The sequence below is a fragment of the Salvelinus namaycush genome, chromosome 12 (assembly GCF_016432855.1).
Source record: "Salvelinus namaycush isolate Seneca chromosome 12, SaNama_1.0, whole genome shotgun sequence".
Taxonomy (NCBI): Eukaryota; Metazoa; Chordata; class Actinopteri; order Salmoniformes; family Salmonidae; genus Salvelinus; species Salvelinus namaycush.
Window position 1 is genome coordinate 40718158 of NC_052318.1, and position 20937 is coordinate 40739094.

General features: G+C 41.3%; 1 protein-coding gene across 2 annotated transcripts; it reads right to left on the reverse strand.

The window, feature by feature from the left end:
* Positions 1-49: 49 nt before the first annotated feature.
* On the reverse strand, positions 50-20657 carry LOC120057222 (55 kDa erythrocyte membrane protein-like). Of its 2 annotated transcripts, none has more exons than XM_039005755.1 (12): positions 20307-20657; positions 7263-7391; positions 7020-7098; positions 6756-6841; positions 6540-6608; positions 3335-3552; positions 2932-3035; positions 2714-2794; positions 2533-2613; positions 2241-2443; positions 848-922; positions 50-695 (listed from the first exon to the last, which is right to left on the reverse strand). In XM_039005755.1, the coding sequence occupies exons 1-12, from the start codon at positions 20427-20429 to the stop codon at positions 519-521; spliced, it is 1425 nt and encodes a 474-aa protein (XP_038861683.1). In that variant the 5' UTR covers positions 20430-20657; the 3' UTR covers positions 50-518. The 2 variants fall into 2 exon arrangements, with proteins under 2 accessions (XP_038861683.1, XP_038861684.1); XM_039005756.1 differs by having other exon boundaries at positions 3335-3531; positions 20307-20655.
* Between the last annotated feature and the right edge of the window lie 280 nt (positions 20658-20937).

The window sequence follows — 20937 nt, forward strand, 5'->3', positions numbered from 1 at the left end:
GACCATTTAATGAGGTTGTCAACAAAATAATTCACGAGAAACCTTGATATTTCATGTAGAACACACGTTTTCCCTGTATTTTAATACATGACCATATTGACAATATAGTTATGTAACATTTCATGACACCCTGTTTACAATTCCACCCGAGATAAGGATACTGATGATGAAACCCTGTCAGGTAAAGTGGTGTTACGTTCACAGTAGTGGTCCTCTATGCATTAACATGCTAATAATCAGCTGCAGTCATATGGCACCCATCATTCTGCACCTGAAAAGCCAGAAGCACTAAGATCTTACAAACATGTAAAATATCCCTTTGTGGTGAGTTTCATTCTACTTTCTAAAATAAAATGGTATCTTCTGTATTGCTTTTTTTAAATGCACTTGTGCAAAACTTATTGACAGTAACCATGGCGATTAGCTGCTACCCAAACCTTGTGGTGTATCAGTAATGCGTGACCAGGTCTTGTGTTATTAAAACAGTTTTGTTAGACTGTTCTTCAGGGGGACACGGGTCAGTAGACCCAGGAAACCGGCACCCATTGTGGGGTGGAAGTGGCTTGCTCTATGGCCGCCTCCACTCCTTTCACACTCTCATCAACATCGTTGTTAACCAGCAGCACGTCAAAGAAGTGTCTGTAGGTGGAGTGGATGGCATCTGACTCCTTCTGGATCGACAGCACAGCTTCCGACTACAAGACAAGGGATAGATGTTTCAGACTCCTGAGAGTTTCATTACTTATTAGAAAGGTTGATATGGTATAAATGGTTGGAGAGGTGCATTTTGAAAGGTCATCAACAAATAGCCAAAATTCCTGGATGTAACGAATGCGCAGTAGTGTACCTGGGTAGCTGAGTTGGTAGGTGCAATGAACACCACTAGAGGCGCAAAGTCTGCCGTCCGCAAGAGTTTCAATGTCTTGATAACAAGAAAAAATAAGCACCATGTTATTCATCTGACAAATTAATTGCAATGCTAACCAACAGTTTTTTAGTGTTTTTTTTAAATACACACAAAAAGTATGTGGACACCCCTTCAAATTAGTGGATTCAACTATTTCAGCCACACCCTTTGCTGACAGGTGTATAAAATTGAGCACACAGCCATGCAATCTCCATAGACAAACATTTGCAGTAGAATGGACTTACTGAAGAGCTCAGTGACTATCAACATGGCACTGTCAGATAGGATGCCAACAAGTCAGTTTATCAAATTTCTGCCCTGCTAGAGCTTCCCCAGTCAACTGTAAGTGCTGTTATTGTGAAATGGAAATGTCTAGGAGCAACAACAGCTCAGCTGCGAAGTGGTAGGCCACACAAGCTCACAGAACGGGACCACCGAGTGCTGAAGAGCGTAAAAGTTGTCTGTCGGTAGAAACACTCAATACCCGAGTTCCACATTTCCTCGAAGCAACGTCAGCACAATAACTGTTCATCGGGAGCTTCATGAAATGGGTTTCTATGGCCGATCAGCCGCACCCAAGCCTAAGATCATCATGCGCAATGCCAAGCGTCGGCTGGAGTGGTGTAAAACTCGCCGCCATTGGACTCTGGAGCAGTGGAAACGTGTTCTCTGGAGTGATGAATCACACTTCACCATCTGGCAGTCCGACGGACTAATCTGGGTTTGGTGGATGCCAGGAGAAAGCTATCTACCCCAATGCATAGTGTCAACTGTAAAGTTTAGTGAAGGAGGAATAATGGTCTGGGGCTGTTTTTCATGGTTTGGGCTAGGCCCCTTAGTTCCAGTGAAGGGAAATCAACACTACAGCATGCAATGACATTCTAGACGATTCTGTGGTTCCAACTTTGTGGCAACAGTTCAGGGAAGGCCCGTTCCTGTTTCAGCATGACAATACCCCCGAGCACAAAGCGAGGTCCATACAGAAATGGTTTGTCGAGATCGGTGTGGAAGAACTTGACTGGCCTGCACAGAGCCCTGACCTCAACTCCATCGAACACCTTTGGGATGAATTGGAATGCCGACTGCGAGCCAGGCCTAATCGCCCAACATCAGTGCCCGACCTCACTAATGCTTTTGTGGCTGAATGGGAGCAAGTCCCCACAGCAATGTTCCCACTTCTAGTGGAAACCCTTCCCAGAAGAGTGGAGGCTGTTATAGCAGCAAAGAGGGGACCAACTCCATATTAATGCCCATGATTTTGGAATGAGATATTCAATGAGTGGTGTCCACATACTTTTGGTCATGTGTAGTGTATATTAAGTTCTATGCTTACCTGTGGCTCCACATCGAGCAGGGCAATTTTTCCTTGCTCATGGATCTTCTGGATAGTCTCCATTTTGGTTCCAAACATGAACCCCTGGAAGCTGCCATACTCCAGCAGCTCATTCCCAGTGATGCACTTGGTCATGGCGTCGTTGGAGATGAAGTAGTACTCCTGCCCGTTCTCCTCGTCCTTACGTGGGGGTCTGGTGGTGTCTGTTGTTTGGATCGAGCCCCAGTTAATGCAGGTTGGTGGATTTGGCAAAACCAGACAGAAGATCATTAGAAGTAAAGGTCATACTCACGTGGTGCGGGGTAGGCAAACTTCTCTGGGTATTTGGTCAGCAACGAGCTTTTGATATGGCTCCTTCCTACACCTGGTGCACCTGCAAAGAGAGATTACAGAAGGCCAAGGGTGGTTAATATACTCACTTCTATTGTGATTTCAATTCGTTTTATGGCAGGCAGGTCACATAGGGAGCTTACCAATAAGCACCAAGGTTTTTCTGCTGAAGGCAGGGAGCCGGACAACCTCTTCATAAGAAATCACGTCCAACTGGTCAAAGACTAACAAAAGGGAGAAATAATGCATGGGTGGTTTAGGGATCTAAAACAATCCCATGCATTGTAGAATACATTATACATGTAGTTAGTATAGGTAGTTCTCAAGACTGTATTGGGTATAAACAAATAACAAGTGTTACTAGAGCTGTGCTTGGCCAGATACTTGTCTTTGCACTTCTTCTTCTTTCCAAAGGGGCTGCAGGATTGGGTGCCCTCTGTGGCCTTGCTTTTACTTGCCACCCGCCTGGAGCAGAGGAGATACTTGGGGTTACTCACACACTGAAAACCTACTCTCACCTACAATCCATACAACGTTTTTAACTATAACACATTACCGCTATATTATTTTGAGCAAAGTGATCTTTCTTTTTTGGTTTAGAGCAAAGTGTGTTTTTCAGCGTCTGATGTTTTTGTTCAGGTTAGGATCAGCTGATCCTAATGATTCCAGTACTTCAGATCCCAGGACTTTAGAGCAACTTTGAGGCAAAAGCTTTTTTACGAGTAATCAGAAGTGGATGGACTACTCTACTTTGCGGATCATACCATTCTTGAAGTTCTGGGGAGGGGATGATTCCAGCAAAGTCGGTGGTAGAGATGTCCACCTTGCCTTGCCACCAGTTTGGATCATGCTTGTTGATGATCTGAATGATGTCGCCCGTTTTGAACTTCAGCCCTGCTTCTTTGCATGGGATGAGGTCATCCTTGGCAGGGTCGTAGTCAAACTGAGCCCTCATGTACGTCTGTTGAGTAACACAGAACAGCTGCACACACAGAGATGGCTGAGAGGACATGATCTCCTTTCTGGGAATTGGGCAAAACATTTAGGAATATGTGTATTGCGGTTAATATGGTCTTTGCAATGATTTATAGCACTGCAGTTTCCAGCATATGGTAGAATCGTATATTACTCTAAAATAAGGAGATAGTGCTGTGGCTTAAATGAAACTTACCTGTCTCAACAGCATCCTAGATGTTAGAGTTAGTTAGTAATCTATCAGTTAATGAGTCACAAACGCTTCCCATGGTATTATGCTCTCTGACGCAACACACAGAGGACATAGTACCATCCACAGGAGTGATTTGGGCTCCAAATTTGGATTAGTATCTATCAATGGGCAAAAAGCTTTACATTAGACTGCCATCGCTGACCATACTACTCGAGCAGTTATCATAATGCCTGGACATGCTTATTTTATTCAGAAATTGACAAACATGACTTTGGTTGAAGGGTTTGTCATTATGTTGTATAACACGGTTTTTCAATTAGTTCACATTTAAAATGAAACTCATATCTCGAAATGTTTCATCATTTTAGGTTGTAAGGCAGAACAATCATTATCCACTGCCATAAATTGGGGGAGATGTGATGGCATAATGTGACCAGCAGATGGCAGAGTGAATGAAAAGTTGAACACTACCAATGTGTTTCAGTTCAGTTCGCCAGTCTAACATGAGTGATGATCTGTATATCGGGCCACTAGCGGAATCTAATGATTGTATAGTCACCTGTGTCTTTCATTGGCTTAAGGGGAGGATTCGCCTGACAAAGAACAAACTCTATTTAATAAAGAGGATTTGGGAGAAGATATCATTGGAGGTACAGAAGGTACCGTATCAAAGTCACGTTTCAAGCATGGTATCGTAGAAAAAGAAGATTAACACTGTGGAACCCAGTTTATTTGTCTTATTACAATGGTGGTAGTGAATAATAATTCACCAATTTGCTGATAAGGTCAAAAGATAATAGGAACAGTATTTAGATTACGTTATAACACGTGAGCAGAGTAGGTTATGAGTCAATGGCACCAATAGGTGACTGAGGCCCTCTGTAATGACTGTCAACCTCTTGCAAACTAAAGGATGTACTATATATATATATATAAATATACAGTTGAAGTCGGAAGTTTACATACACCTTAGCCAAATACATTTAAACTCAGGTTTTCACAATTCCTGACATTTAATCCAAGTAAAAATTCCCTGTCAGTTAGGATCACCACATTATTTTAAGAATGTAAAATGTCAGAATAATAGTAGAGAGAATGATTTATTTCAGCTTTTATTTCTTTCATCACATTCCCAGTGGGTCAGAAGTTTACATACACTCAATCAGCATTTGGTAGCATTGCCTTTAAATGGTTTAACTTGGGTCAAACATTTCGGGTAGCCTTCCACAAGCTTCCCACAATAAGTTGGGTGAATTTTGGCCCATTCCTCCTGACAGAGCTGGTGTAACTGAGTCGGGTTTGTAGGCCTCCTTGCTCGCACACGCTTTTTCAGTTCTGCTCACATATTTTCTATGGGATTGAGGTCAGGGCTTTGTGATGGCCACTCCAATACCTTGACTTTGTTGTCCTTAAGCCATTTTGCCACAACTTTGGAAGTATGCTTGGGGTTATTGTCCATTTGGAAGACCCATTTGCGACCAAGCTTTAACTTCCTGACTGATGTCCTGAAATGTTGCTTCAATATATCAAATCCACATAATTTTCCTGCCTCATGATGCCATCTACTTTGTGATGTGCACCAGTCCCTCCTGCATCAAAGCACCCCCACAACATGATACTGCCACCGCCATGCTTCACGGTTGGGATGGTGTTCTTCGGCTTGCAAGACTCCCCCTTTTTCCTCCAAACACAACGATGGTCATTATGGCCAAACAGTTCTATTTTTGTTTCATCAGACCAGAGGATATTTCTTCAAAAAGTAAGATCTTTGTCCCCATGTGCAGTTGCAAACCGTAGTCTGGCTTTTTTATGGCAGGTTTGGAGCAGTGGCATCTTCCTTGCTGAGCGGCCTTTCAGGTTATGTCGATATAGGACTCGTTTTAGTGTGGATATAGATACTTTTTTAACTGTTTCCTCCAGTATCTTCACAAGGTCCTTTGCTGTTGTTCTGAGATTGATTTGCACTTTTCGCACCAATGTACATTCATCTCTAGGAGACAGAACGTGTCTCCTTCCTGAGCGGTATGACGGCTGCGTGGTCCCATGGTGTTTATACTTGCATACTATTGTTTGTACAGATGAACGTGGTACCTTCAGGCGTTTGGAAATTGCTCCCAAGGATGAACCAGACTTGTGGAGGTCTACAATTTTATTTCTGAGGTCTTGGCTGATTTCTTTTGATTTTACCATGATGTCAAGCAAGGAGGCACTGAGTTTGAAGGTAGGCCTTGAAATACATCCACAGACACACATCCAATTGACTCAAATGATGTCAATTAGCCTATCAGAAGCTTCTAAAGCCATGGCATCATTTTCTGGAATTTCCCAAGCTGTTTAAAGGCACAGTCAACTTAGTGTATGTAAACTTCTGACCCATTGGAATTGTGATACAGTGAATTATAAGTGAAATAATCTGTCTGTAAACAGTTGTTGGAAAAATGACTTGTGTCATGCACAAAGTAGATGTCCTAACCGACTTGCCAAAACTATAGTTTGTTAACAAGAAATGTGTGGAGTGGTTGAAAAACAAGTTTTAATGACTCCAACCTAAGTGTATGTAAACTTCCGACTTCAACTGTACCTGCAGTATTTCTCTGATGAAATAATTTGGGATATCATGGCAGAACTAGTCTAACAATGAGCATAACGCTGCTTGAATAGTAACCATTTCTTTGATTATGCATGCATTTGAAATTTGACTTAAGGGTGAAAAAAAAAAAATTCAGTCCAGATAGTGATTATAGCCAAGTCCATTCAGAAAGGGGAAGTGTGCACATTCATCGGGTCATTTATTGGCTTACCTCACACACAAGAGAGCACCTTGGCTGGTTGGGGATGATTTTCATTGTGACTACTCCGCTGGTATCTTTCTGTAATGGAGGATGGCAACCATTTTACTTACACTCCACACTATCAAAACTAGGATTGTGAGATTGCAACATGTCACCCATTCTCTCAGGGGCAGAATGCGCTACAGCATATTTTTCTTTGTTAAAATAGAGACAGTAGGGACTCACCAAGATCTTTTGTAGCTGGTCGACAGATTGGTTGGCCACACTCGTTCCATTGATCTCTGCTATTTCATCCCCTTCATGTAGGGAACCTGGAGAAGGACAGGAAATAATCAGCACCGGTACAGAATAACCAGTATGGCCACGGAGAGTTATCAGGCAAATAACCAATGTCTATTTTCCATACAAGTATGGGGATAATGTTGCTGTTCTAATACAAATTCATTCCAATCACTTCAGTATGTTCGTCGATGTGGTTGAGTTCTGTACCTTGTCTATGTATCATTCCCCCATGTAATATTCTGGCCACAGTGCACTTCTGTTTTCCATTACATTTCAGAGTCACCCCCTAAAGGCAAAAAAAACATGAAAACAGCACACATCAACCCGTCTTCAAAATGACAGAGTGAGTCACAGAGATAGAGGAGAGATGGGGAAGCGAAAGGGGAGAGAAAGACAGAAAGGGAGTAAGCGAGACATAAAAAGAGAGGAATTGGCATCTGAATGATTTACCATGGGCTCTGAGGGATTTTTTTCAAACGCCACCTCACGCATCCTAGTTGGCTCAGTTCCGTTCATGTGAGCAGCACTGCCGTTGGTGTATACTTCTGCTCCTTTTGTCTCATAGGCTGGCATAACCCCCTATGGGAAAACATATCAAGACTCCACATCAACAGGCACAGGAGATGGATTCATTGACAATAGGATACTGGGGTGAAAAACTCACTGTGAACACAACTGCAGTGTGCTCCTATTACAACATGACATTTTGGATTATCATCTTGACAAAATGTCATAATCCGTCCAAAACATCCACGTTTGCAGGGTTACTAGGTGTCAATGGTTGGCCCTATTTGTTTTAGAAATTGTGGAACAATGCAATCATGGAAAAGCCTTTTGACAATCTCATGCAAAGCACCCAAACAACTCAAAAGCATTGCCAGTTGCAGCAATACAGCTACAATTAGTTACATTTTTGTTTACTAGGAATACATAAATACATTGTAAATACAACGAGTTTAGCATTGTGATCATCTGATGTCAGATTATTTGAACATTGGCATTTCTAGTGGCATTATTAAAAGCTTTTTTCGGCTGTGTCCCAAGAGCCATGTTTAATTCGCAGTTTCAGCATCTGTTCAGGGTTGAAAATTAACTCCACATTTTCACCAGCTCATTAGGCAGGGACAACCCATATCCGCTGCTCTGGTTCACCTGCTAAAAGATTGCCATGGCTACGCCTGAGTGAGATCGTGTTTCGAAGAAAAGTATTGATATGAACAAACAAATCCCTCGTAAAGATTATGACATCCATTACAGCGACACATAGCAACCCTGGCCACTTGACCACTGTCTGGCTGCGAGAACACCGAGCTGTGTGTAATGTAACTCAAAGGAATGTGGCCTTTGCTGATGATCCCTCACCTCCACTCCACCCGTTCCATTTCAGCAATGTGCAACCAGGTTTGATTGAATACAAGTACAAATGCCAAACGCTTAAGTACACCAAAGTGCTCTATGTGAATGACCTTTCTATGATCTTGAAATACCGCAGCAGCTAATTCAAAACAGGGATCCAAAAGTAGACCATGAAATTATTTAAAGCAGATGGGAGCCTTTCCTTTCCTTAACTCCACACATGGAGAGGATAATAGAAGAAGACCGGTCCAGATGGGACCTCCCGTGGGATTTAGCCTGCTCTGTTGTGCGGATGTCCCTCCATTACACATAGTGCGGCACAAGCTTTTATCACACTACCTAATTCACTTTTACTGCTCTCACCCCCAAACCCATGGGCATTATCACATTGCTAGCCCTGCCAGGGATGAGTAAAACCACTCAGGTGGACAGCCATCAGACTAATCTAGCCCCTGACTGTTCTGTACATGGACCCCTGGGTGACAAAGGTTACTTACCACCTGTAAGGTGCAGTAATGGAATTAAGCCTCCTACACTCCCTGATGGAACATGCTGCCAGCTCCAGCGGTGTGAGTTTGTGTAATGCGAGCTCTGTGGCTTGAGAGACGCTATCTAACGTTGATAAGTTTGAGTATCTTGCAACAGATAACTGCAAGTGTCCCTTCAATGTTAACGATCTTAAGCTCTATGGGGGATATGGAACGTAATAATATTAGTTCAGAGAAATCCCATGGTGCCTTTGTCAACCACGTAAACAACTTCTCTTTTTAGATGAGCTAATCATTTGTTCAATGTGCTTGACCACATCACACTGACACAAGTTCATTCGCAATGACTCTGATAGCTTTGTTTTGTTTCCACAATTATCCGCTCACCCAAAAATAATTAGGCCTATAAGAAGGGGGTAATCTGTCATAGTTCTGTATAAGAATAGGAATCAATACACCAGTAGTCTTGTCTAGTGTAGTCAGATCCACTGGCTAAAGAACGGATGATGGCAGTGATGTCTTTGAGGGAAAACAACAAGGCCATAAAAAATGACTAACAACTCCAATGGCATCATATTTTCACAAAGCAATTTTCCTTTATCTTATCGGTTTTAGTCTCTCCTTGTCCCTTGTAACCGAGTGGGTTATCATTAGAGTGTGTGTTCTATGTGCAACAATGGCATATTATATTATTGAAAATCGTGTGGAGGTTTTAGGACAAGGTCTATTATGTCTATTTCTATGCTCACCAACCCCTAAAAAAAACTCCTAAAGTTGTCTGCCTCGGAGGAACCACGAGGACAGATGGATTTTCAACAAAGATGGAAAGCAAACTGTCAAACTTGTTACCGCTGTTACTTACAGCCTGACCCTTCACTCAACCACTTTGACTGGGTCTAAAAATGCATTGTAGTCAGGCCATTAGCCGAAGAACAACCAGTTTGATGTTTGTCTGTTTTCCCCATTTAAGGAGGAGCTGTGTACACTCTGTACACTATCTCACTATGCACACGCTCAGGCTCAAACAAACTGGTTGTGGGGAGCCTTGAGAAAAATGCTGAGGTAGGGAAAATTAACCCTGATCCTGACCATACCTTCCCTGACTGAGAATGACAAAAGGATACTGTCAAAGCTTGACAAAGGCCCATTTTTCTTTCAACACAAACCCCAGTAGGCTGTGGATTCTTTCCGACATTTTGAATAGACTTGAACGTTAAAACAGCAATGAAAACAGAAATGACAGATGTTAAGATTCTGTGCCCTGTTTGGTGCAGCTGCAGTAGCCACTGGCCATGGAGAGTGGGGGGGGGGGCTAATCATGCAGAGTGTATGGGAGATTCCTACGGGGGATACATTCCCGGAAACGCAGCAAGGTCAACCACACACACACACTAGGCTTCAACACCATGTGGACTAGTCTGCAGTGTTCCAGTAAAAGCCTAGAAGGGTCTTGTGGTCAATGTGAGTAAACAAGTTGTTTACTCTGCAACATAATACTGATATTACAGGAGACCAGTACCAGGAGTGTAGAAATAGTGTCTGTCATAACACACCAACACATCATTGTAGTGGAACACTCTTCAAACTGGATCCAAGGTAAACACTGATGAAATGACATCCCCATAGGGCCATAGAGTGCAGTATGCTGCATGTTTACCAAGACGGGCATGTCCTGGCCTGTTTTGAAAGAAACTGGTAAGGGACACATCACATAGTTTCATCATCATACAGGCAAAAAGGTTGAAGTTCATTAATCATATTGTTCAGCACACAGGACTAAGTCATAAAAAGACAGGCTCACCCAGTCTTCAATAAATCCCCCTACAAAGTGCTGACTGTGGTTGGACTGCGAAGGAAGTCACATGTCCAAAGGAAACTGCCAGACTTTGGTCTAAAGGGTAACTGGTGTCATCTGGATAATGAATATCTTTAATAGCAGAAAACAGCCGAGGTCAGCTGAAGAACACACAGCACATGCATTTCTTGAACAAGCTTACTAGAAAGTTGAAAAACGTTCCATTTTTGTTTTAATGATGACTCGGGCAAACTTGGTTCCCACTATTACAAGCCGACCTTGATGAACTGTCTGCCTACTGGGCCGTGAATTCAAGGTCAGCTTTGTATAATTGATGAGCACTAGTTTTCCTGAAACTTTTTGGGGAACTTCTCCAAAAGGGGAACCAAGGGTTTTTAACAAGATCCCTTTTCTGTAGTTACAGCCAAGAATGAAAAAGGTGTGGGTCTAAAGTTTGGCTGTCAAACATACAACCCGCAGGTGGTTGGAGTAAAAAAAGTATATATATGTTATATATAACTCAGTATACTTTAAAATGACTATCTTGCTGATTTTCAGTGCGGCCCTCCGGACCTCGTTGAAGACCGAATGCGGCTCCCGGGGCAAAATGAGTTTGACACCCCTGGTCTAAAGTGAGACAGAAAAGGTTGAGCTGACAGCCTATACCCAATACCCAATACAGTTTGAAAGTTACTTTACCAAGTGAGTTATCAACAGTCCAGTTAGAGCTAATTGGCCCAGCGTCGTCCGGGTTAGAGGAGGGTTTGGCCGTCATTGTAAAATAAGAATTTGTTGTTAACTGACTTGCCTAGTTAAATAAAGGTTAAATAAATACAATTCCAAAAGAGTCCTGTTACTATGTCATGTGAAATACAAAACTCGTTATGCTGTTAGAGTCAAATTAGGCAAGCACCCACTGTAGATATTATCAGTTTGACAGTAAACAAAGAGGGTAATCCTCCTCAACAGGTAACACAGTTTAACTATAGCATTATTAAAAGTTTACAGCCGCTCATGGTATAATCCCTCCCAATGCCGTTTTAGCAGAGTAAACATTCTCAATAATCTTCTTTATCTCATAATGATGAACTAGTGAACAGGACTCAGAAATACCGAATTATACCCTATCTAAAAAAGGCTCCAAAGTGCCAGGGTGGATTCAACTGCGGCACTCCCTTGGCACTCCCAGTCTCCCAGAAGAAAAACACTATGTTCTTCTGTGGCTTCCTACTTCCACTGCACTGAGCAGTGTCAGATTATGAGGTGGGCTGGGGGAGGGTCTCAGAGTCAAAGAAAAACAATCTGGTCTTGAAGCCTTTGGGTCTTTTGTACATGTGATTTCCTAGTTGTCATTGGTGTTGACCCCTGACCTCAGTGTGTGAACAGCAGGCCTCTGGGAGTTGTAGTCATCCACCAGTGATGGAAGCTTGGTTATTGATGACTATTTATGACTCCCCGATAAAATAAATGTTAAATACATTTTAAAAATTGAAGTGGGGAGGGGAGTAGTGTCAAAAACAACAGAGACTAAGGGCCATGTTTTGAATTAACATTACAACACAGCTATAGGGCTAAGTGTTGTGTGCTCTTTCATCCATCTGTGGTTCCCATCACCTAATCCAGTGATGATAACATTCATCTGTTATGTTGGAATGTAGGATATTTTTGTATTCATTTAGATAAGAAATGAACAGGAGGAATTACACTGGGTGCTGTGAATATGGCTGTGAATACACAATTTGAAAGACATCGTGTTCCAGTGAAACAGCAACAACACAAGATTGCTAGACAAATAGTTCAAGGTACAAACTGGATCTAATGTCTCTATAATCAAACCCTCCCAAACATACCAGGGCTAGGTTAGGGTAGATTTCTAACCAATAGACTAAGAACTATTGATCCACAAGACCTTGCAGGGCCACATCGGTAAGGCTGCGTTTACACAGGCGGCACAATTCGGATCTTTTGCCACTACTTGGTCTTTTGACCAATCAGATCAGCTCTTTGGCCAATAATTGGGCAAAGGATCAGAATTGGGCTGCCTGTGTAAACACAGCCTAAGGCAGCACATATCTGTGAGCCCCTCCCTATATCTTAACATAAATGCTACAATAAATGGCATTCAAAATATAGAAGAAAATATGAGACAAGTTTCTGCCTACACTCACATATTGCTGTAGGCATTTTGTTGAGTCAAGCTCATGTTGGATGAGTCCCACTTCACAATAAGTGTTGCTAAAACATACAGTATGTATTTATATTGTAATTACAACTACAGGTACAGTGTAAAGTAGTGTGGTTGGTACTCATTGTTACATAGTACTGATTATGTAGAATACACAGTTAACAAATGTAATGCATAATCATTTTGTAATCACACAACCCGCAAGCAGGTACCATCATTTGAAGAAAGCTTGATATAAAAAGCAGAGCAACATTATTCATGAGGACATGTTTTTTGGTTCAATGAGAGGATGAGAGCACGGAACATAACACAAGCACATCCGCAATGTTCTAGTGTCGGTCTGTCCCTGTTTTAACTGCACCGATGAGACAAGGGTTTAGGATGGGAGACATCGTGCATTAGGCAGACATTGCTGTGTGTCTATTTATAGAAAGCTGCAGTTCTTTAGCCTGGAAGATTAGGCTAGTGTCCAGTGAAACATGACTCGGCTTATGTAGTCTGCACACTCCAGGCAGCTACCACATACAGGAAGCCTTATTCAGACACAAGCAACACACACACACAAAGAATGAGACACCAGCACTCATCTTTATGATATTCTTAAGATATTAGTTTGCCTCCTCAAAGCAGATGTGATCCTGACTTGGCGACAGTACAGATCTCACAATAGATGATGATTTCACATTTCAGCTTCTCCCTGAGGTACTGCTGCACCAGGTTATTGCACCCGTTGCTGATGTCAGGGAAAAGTCTCCATGCAAGGCTTCCCCTTACCATGTCAAAGTTGCTACTTCCAAGTCCTTGTTGGAAGTGTCATGGCTTCTTTCGAACTTGATTGCCTGGCTTACTCTATCACTCATTAGCTCCTTCCCTGATCAAGCAGAGTATTTTAACCCGTCATTCCACTTCAATAGAGGGGTGACACCATAGAGATCCTATTAAATTACTAGAGGCATGTGATAAAACAGAAATTGTGTAATAGAAAATATTGTCACCCCAAAATATTGTTGTATAATTATAAATACATTTCATACGGGTTTTATACAAATTATCTGTATAAATAGCCTCTAAAATATATATGCAAACAGACCATAAACATCAACATGTTTGTTTTCTTGGAATGCTGTGAGTGTTACAATGTCAGTACTTGATGTATTTACAAGTTGAATGACCCATTCCTCAAGTAAATCCCCTCAAACTCCAGGCAGTAAAGGCGCTGCTGTGCACCTTAGCCTTAATCCTCTGAAACTGGCGAGGCCTATTGTACAATCATCACATACCAAGAAATCCCCACTTGAGACAGACAAAGGACAACCTCCTTGCATCTAATAGGTACACCTGGCTTGGCATTTTTGCCAAGCAAGCAAACAAAGACAAGGACATGGGACCAATGGGACTGAGGGGATTAACGGTCTACTATAGTTATGCCTCATCAAGACGCTGATAGCATTAAGCCCTCCTCACCTGTGGGGTCAAAGGTCCATGGTGAAATGTGTGGTTGGAATGGGAGCATACTACTACTGTAAGACCCTTACTTGACATACGGAATTCTTTCACAAATAATTAAGAAGACAGACGAAAATCCATATTAAAACACCCAGAGCAGCTGCCTGCATCCTTTGATGTTATTGACGCTCAGAGACGTTTCTAGCATTTTGTCGCCCCCCTCTTGGCGGAGGTGAGAAAATTTAGTCGTTTTAAAATACATTTCATGAGATTCTATTCATTTTCCCATGGGGTTGAGAGAAACATTTTGCAGTTTTTAAATACATTTCATGAGATTCTATTCATTTTCCCATGGGGTTGAGAGAAACATTTTGCAGTTTGAAAGGAAATGTTCTGCAGTTCTATGCATTTTGCCATGCGATGGAGAGAACATTTTGCAGTTTTGAAACTAATTGCCTGCAATTCTACACATTTTTCCATGACTCATGCCATGTTCATATGATATCTGCGTGTGAAAAACCAATGGGGGCCCCCTGGAGGTCAGAGCCCTTAGGCACACAAGGTGCCTGGTCAGTAATTTGGCCATAATTACTACAAGGTTTAGATAGCTAGCTAGACTAACTTACCTAGCAATCTATAAAATGTTAGCTGACATGGGCTAATTGAGTGACTGTCGGTGACTGACAAAACAAGAGAAAAACATACACATTTGGTGCTTTTCCATTGAGATTTACCCCCAGACCAGTGGGACGCCAATGTTTTAAGTTAATGTGTATAAGCTCTAGAGTTGTTGCGTTTCCATCAGTAGTGTGACACTTGAAGTGGAACTGACAACATGTTATCAACATGGAATCGTACTCAAATCTGTTCATATACACCCCCAGGAAGAATATGACACCTTTTTTTGTTCATTTTCAGACAAGCAAGCACTTAGATATGGTCATTTTCACGTTTTCGTAAATTCATAGAATGTTTGGGAATGATGTAGAGCAGGGGTGTCAAACTCATTCCACGGAGGGCCGAGTGTCTGCAGGTTTTTGGTTTTTCCTTTCAATAAAGCCCTAGACAACCAGGTGTGGGGAGTTCCTAACTAATTAGTGATGTTAATTCATCAATCAAGTACAAGGGAGGAGCGAAAACCCGCAGACACTCGGCCCTCCGTGGAATGAGTTTGACACCTGTGATGTAGAGTAAGACATTTGTGGAAATTCTATAGCAATAAAATGTGGCAAAGCGGCCGTGCATTCGGACAATTAATAGGCACTGCAGTAAATAAAACCTAATAAAAACATCTGTCTTGTCCAGCACCAGAGTCTACGCAGACCGGTGCGCCATAGCCAATCAGAGCTACAGCAGGACTATATGTAAATAAGCCACTTGCCACACGGGCCTGGCATCATTCACTTTGAACTGGACTGTGTGTTTACAGGCAGTAGCAACAATGCGACTTTAGATCATTAGAACGCATTTGAATGGATTTCTGCAAATATGTACAGTAAATACCACGGGAGTCCTTTTACATTTGGGGACTTCACAGTCCTAGTGATCAAACAACCATGAAAAGGTAGGCTATCTCTCCCTAAGTTGCCAATGCACATCATCAACAACAAGATCAACAACTAATGCTAGCCAGAGCAAGATGAGCAAAAATCTAATTAGGGAGCATTAGATAAAGTCTCTCAAACTTTTTCAGCCAGTTGACCATCAAAATTGCACTGATAAACGATGGGCAATTGTAGCCTGCTCGTCCTTCTGCAGCTTGTAGTATTGGGCATTCTGGCTCTCACCAAAAAGAGCCGGCTCTTTTGGCTCCCAAATGGCTCTTTAAACAAATATGTTTTGTATTTTTTCAAGTCAAACAGTTTGCGATAGTTTGACTACGATTGGTGTTAAAACAATTCTAATTAAATTATTAAATGAAATCATACTCTACCTTAACCACAATGTATTTAAAAATGCATTGGTTTATTATGAAAAAGAATGCTATTAAGCATATGCATTTAAAGTATAACTTTTTAATGTATATAAACAAAGTGCATATAAATGCAACCATTCAAAACGAATACAATCTGAACAGCATAATAGAATATTGCACCATATCAAAGAAAAAATAAATAACAATTTGCAAAACTGCAAAGTCTACTACAGCTAGCTTCACAGTTGGGTGCACAGTTCGCATATGCCGGTGTAGGTTGTGCGTAGAACCGGCTTTATATGAGATTTTGTTTTGGCAAATTCTACACTGTGCTCTAACATTGTCTACATTATTAAAATGCACCCAAATGCAACTGTGCTTCCGACTCATTTTCCAGCTGTTGTTTTCACAGCTGTCCTTCCACTCTCTCCTCGGCTGCTAAGTGTGTGACGGTGAGTGAGTTGGCTCAGCCCTCCCTCACGCATCTTTGGTTCATTGGTTGACACTGCGTGTCTGATTGACAGGAACAACAGGTGAGGCTGTTAGTCTGAGCAGACCGTCAGAACGAATGTGTGAGCATTTAGGCCTATATATATATATTTTTTTTCCGTTCTTTGAATTAGTTCTTTCTATTAATTTAAATATTTTGATTATTCATATTCATATATTTTTTTAGAAATAGATTAGACTCTTCTGATATGCAAGCCGGCTCCCAACATTCACCTACAAGAGCTAGAGCTGACTCGTTCGCGAACAACCCATCACCAGCAGCTTGCCTGCCAATGCATGCTGATCCCAACCCACGTTTTGACAACTCAATGGGAATTTGCCTGCCTGCTCACACATGCCAAATACATTTGATTGACAACTAAGAGATATGCTAACTGTGGATAACAGTTCTTCAAGTTCAGCATAGCTAGCTGGCAAAGTGATTCACATTTCTTGCTAGCTAACCAAATGACACTAGCATCTCTAGCTGTAGCCACTGAAAAAAACAATATGTTAGCTAGCTACACATAGACTACTTGTTTTAACAAAGAAACGTGCAACTGCAACCCAAACTGCCCATTGTTTTATTAAAATATGGCCTTTATAATGTCCACTCATGTACATAGGATGCTGTATATAGCATTTTAAAATATTGAAACAATAGAAGAGATAAATTATATTGGTCCAGCCATTACTGCTATGCATGCAGATGTGCATAATATACTGTGGCCCTAATCAGAAAAGTATTTAATAACTCCAAATAACAAAAATGTAGCTATAGGTTGTCATAACATTTCAACTTAAAACATGTTTTTTTTATTCACTGATGCGAGCGCATCAGGCTGTAACTTCATAAAGTAGATGACTCTGTTGATTCATTTATACTCGCTTGTGACGTGTTGTGCAGCGCATCGCGGGCGGTATGATAGCGGGCCGAAATGAATTGACAACCCAAATCCTAGCACGGGCCAGATAGAAATGTGTCACGCCTTGTGTATGACAGGTGTGCTAGCCTATTAGCCATGTTATGACTGACTTGTGATCATTGCCCTTGCTAGTTTGATTGTATTGACATTCCCAGCCTTAGTTACATTCGTCTGTTTTTGTACAAAATATTGAGTTATTGAAACTGAAACGGTGCATCCCGAATGGGTGGAGGCAGAAAACAATGTACCAGGCCAGCTGAGATTTACAGCCTTACAGCAATATTTTTTGGACTACCAAGAAATGTATTGGTGAATTATATTAATCATGCATTGAACTGCATCCATCTATGCTGCCAACAATGCCTTACTGTATGTCATAGATTTTTTTGTCAAACACAACCTATTTTTAAAACCTCTTATAAAGTTGGTTTTGTAGCATAAACTGGGAATTGAATATTTTTGACTGATATTATGATTGTCTGTTTGTTTAATTTTTTAAAAGTAGTTAAAACACTGTCAGTTCCACTTTAAGGCTTGTGGTGAGCAGAATCAACAACCTCTCCATCATTCAAGACTGTCGCTTTGTGAAAAGGTGTTACAGTAACTGTTCAGTGAAAACGTTCATATTCTGTTAACTCATACCCAAATAATGTTGTTCACTCATCCTATATTCGTATTTGTGGCAAAAGCATAAATTGTAGAAAAAAACACTGAAAAACCCCCACCTCAAACAGACATTTAAAAAATACTTGCTATTTCCTCATAGACGAAGATGTCATCCTTCTAAGGAAGATGAGCTGGCCAATCAGCGGTCTACTCACATTAATATTTTTAATGACCGGTATGTGCCCCCACCATTCTGTTGTTGGGGTACACCCACATCATTCCAACATAGAAAAGCTGCTTTTTAAAACTCCTTCGGGATCGGTGTCCCTTCCACGGGACGGTTGAGCTAACATAGGCTAATGCGATTAGCATGAGGTTGTAAGTAACAATAATATTTCCCAGGACATAGACATATCTGATATTGGCAGAAAGCTTCAATTCTGGTTAATCTAACTGCACTGTCCAATTTACAGTAGCTATTACAGTGAAAGAATACCATGCTATTGTTTGAAGAGAGTGCACAATTTTGAACATGAAAAGTTATTAATAAACAAATTAGGCACATTTGGGCAGTCTTGATACAAAATGTTAAACAGAAATGCAATGGTTCATTGGATCAGTCTAAAACTTTGCACATACACTGCTGCCAACTAGTGGCCAAAATCTAAATGGCACCTGGGCTGGAATAATACATTATGGCCTTTCTCCTGCATTTCAAAGATGACGGTACAAAGAAAATACAAACGTTTTTTCATCGTATGATCTTTTACCAGATCTATTGTGTTATATTCTCCTACATTCCTTTCACATTTCCACAAACTTCAAAGTGTTTCCTTTCAAATGGTACCTTTCTTCAGGGCCTGAGCTACAGGCAGTTAGATTTGGGTATGTCATTTTAGGCAAAAATTTTAAAAAGGGGGCAGATCCTACATACTTAATTACTATTTTTTGGAAGGAAAACTATTTCACTCTTACTGTAATCAATTATAGGTCATATTTCAAAGAATTCTGGAAATACTGGACAGTTACTTTAAAGTTGACAGTTATCCATTGTTATGTAAATGCAAGCTGAAAAGTACCCACGGAATTGCCTTGGCTCTAAGTTAGAGCAGGTCTGCCAGAGCCCTGGCCAAGTGAGACACGGGTAAAACACGGGTAAATCCTCAATGGAAATGTGCCAGTTGTGTATTCTACTATCCCAACAGTAAGTTGAGACTTCCTGGAGCCCGCTAGTGTCTGTGGGGCTCTAAGCGGCCGCTTATGCCTAGAAACGACAGTTGAAGATTATAACTGGAGCATAACACATTGTAGAATTCAGATGCTGTACATGATCACCATATGGACATGTCTAAACAAACGTCATGAGGTAAAAGTAGTGTTAAAAACTACAGTAGGCATAGTAGGCCTATGCTGGCAATTAGTACCATCGTCAGTCCCCTCTTCTGAAAAATACATTCATCCATTATGTAGACATCACATGTTGGCCTACTTCCCCCTATTGCTGTGAAATGGTTAACCTGATTCTGCTAAGCTGTGTTTAAACTAACCAAATCAAATTTTGTTGGTCACATACACATATTTAGCAGGTATCCCAATTCTGATATTTTTTCCCACTCATTGGTATTTTGACCATTCACAGCACATCTTTTTCAGAGCTTATCTAATTGGTCAAAAGACCAATTAGTGAAAAAAATATCAGAATTGGGCTGCCTGTCTAAACGCAGCCCTTGTGCCTGGTGTGTGGTTTCTGTTCCTTGTGAGAGAAATTGCAGAACTGAATCTTGCTTATTACCTGTCTGGAACAAACTACCATAGGATTTGACAAGCACTGAACTCTCCTAATGCAGTAACGTCTTGGAGTGACCTAGACTGAAGCTCTGAACATGATAGCCTATATGACATAATAGGCTGTGTGGTCATCATGTTAAACTATTTACAAATAGGTACAACCTACATTTAATCATGTATATATGAATAATATATATATTAATAATATGTTTAATAATGTAGGCTATATATGAAAAACACAAAAAGCACATGAACACCAAGATGATCGTCTTAAACCGGATTTTACCAGCGCTGACCAGCGCATTAATATCCCCTGCGTCTTGAACTCCTGCAATGAAGTTAACAGACACATCTGTATAGCTTTTACGACATCACCAAGGAATGTACGTAGGCTATAGCCTACCAGACAGACATATAGGCCTACTGATGATCTGATTAAGACATATTTTATATCATTTTAATGGTATGGCAATCGTATGAATGTATTGTCAACCGCTTACCTTTTCTGGCTTTGGTTTGTTTTGAAGCAGCTGCTCCAGGTACAGGTCGGAGAGGGCTGTTCGAGCACTGTTGACCCGCTCAAGTATGACAGCGGGTTCGTTTTTATTGGATTTTAATGTCATCTTTACTGGTTAGCAAAAAACAAAAGTGAACGTAATGCGCCCTTGTTCAAGGTCCTATTGTAGCAGAGAAGAGGAAATGAGTGACAAGGAACCTTGGCGGTCTGATATATTGCTATCCTGGGTTCAAGTCCGAGGTTCTGATCAATTCGGAGGTTGACTATAGTAGGCTAGGCTGCGAGGACACAGCTGACAAAGCAAGTAAACATCCGATTGCTAAAGGGGGCAGGCCCACTGCAGCTTCCTCAGTGGTAGAGCTGTTACGTGTTGCTGGCACAGTCAGGGGGTCATACCAAAAGTGGGGAACGCGCGCCGGAGAACTACGTGACGCGAGGCTTGAATAAAGGTGGTATTACAGCACCACTGGTTTTCAGCTGAGCGCCATATAAAAACATGGGAAATGCCACACACCACTACAGCCTAGACCTAGAATATACTCAGAAATGGTGTTGTCCTCTAATCTATATGCAGTGCCATACAGCTGTCAATTAGGCTAGCCATATAATACATA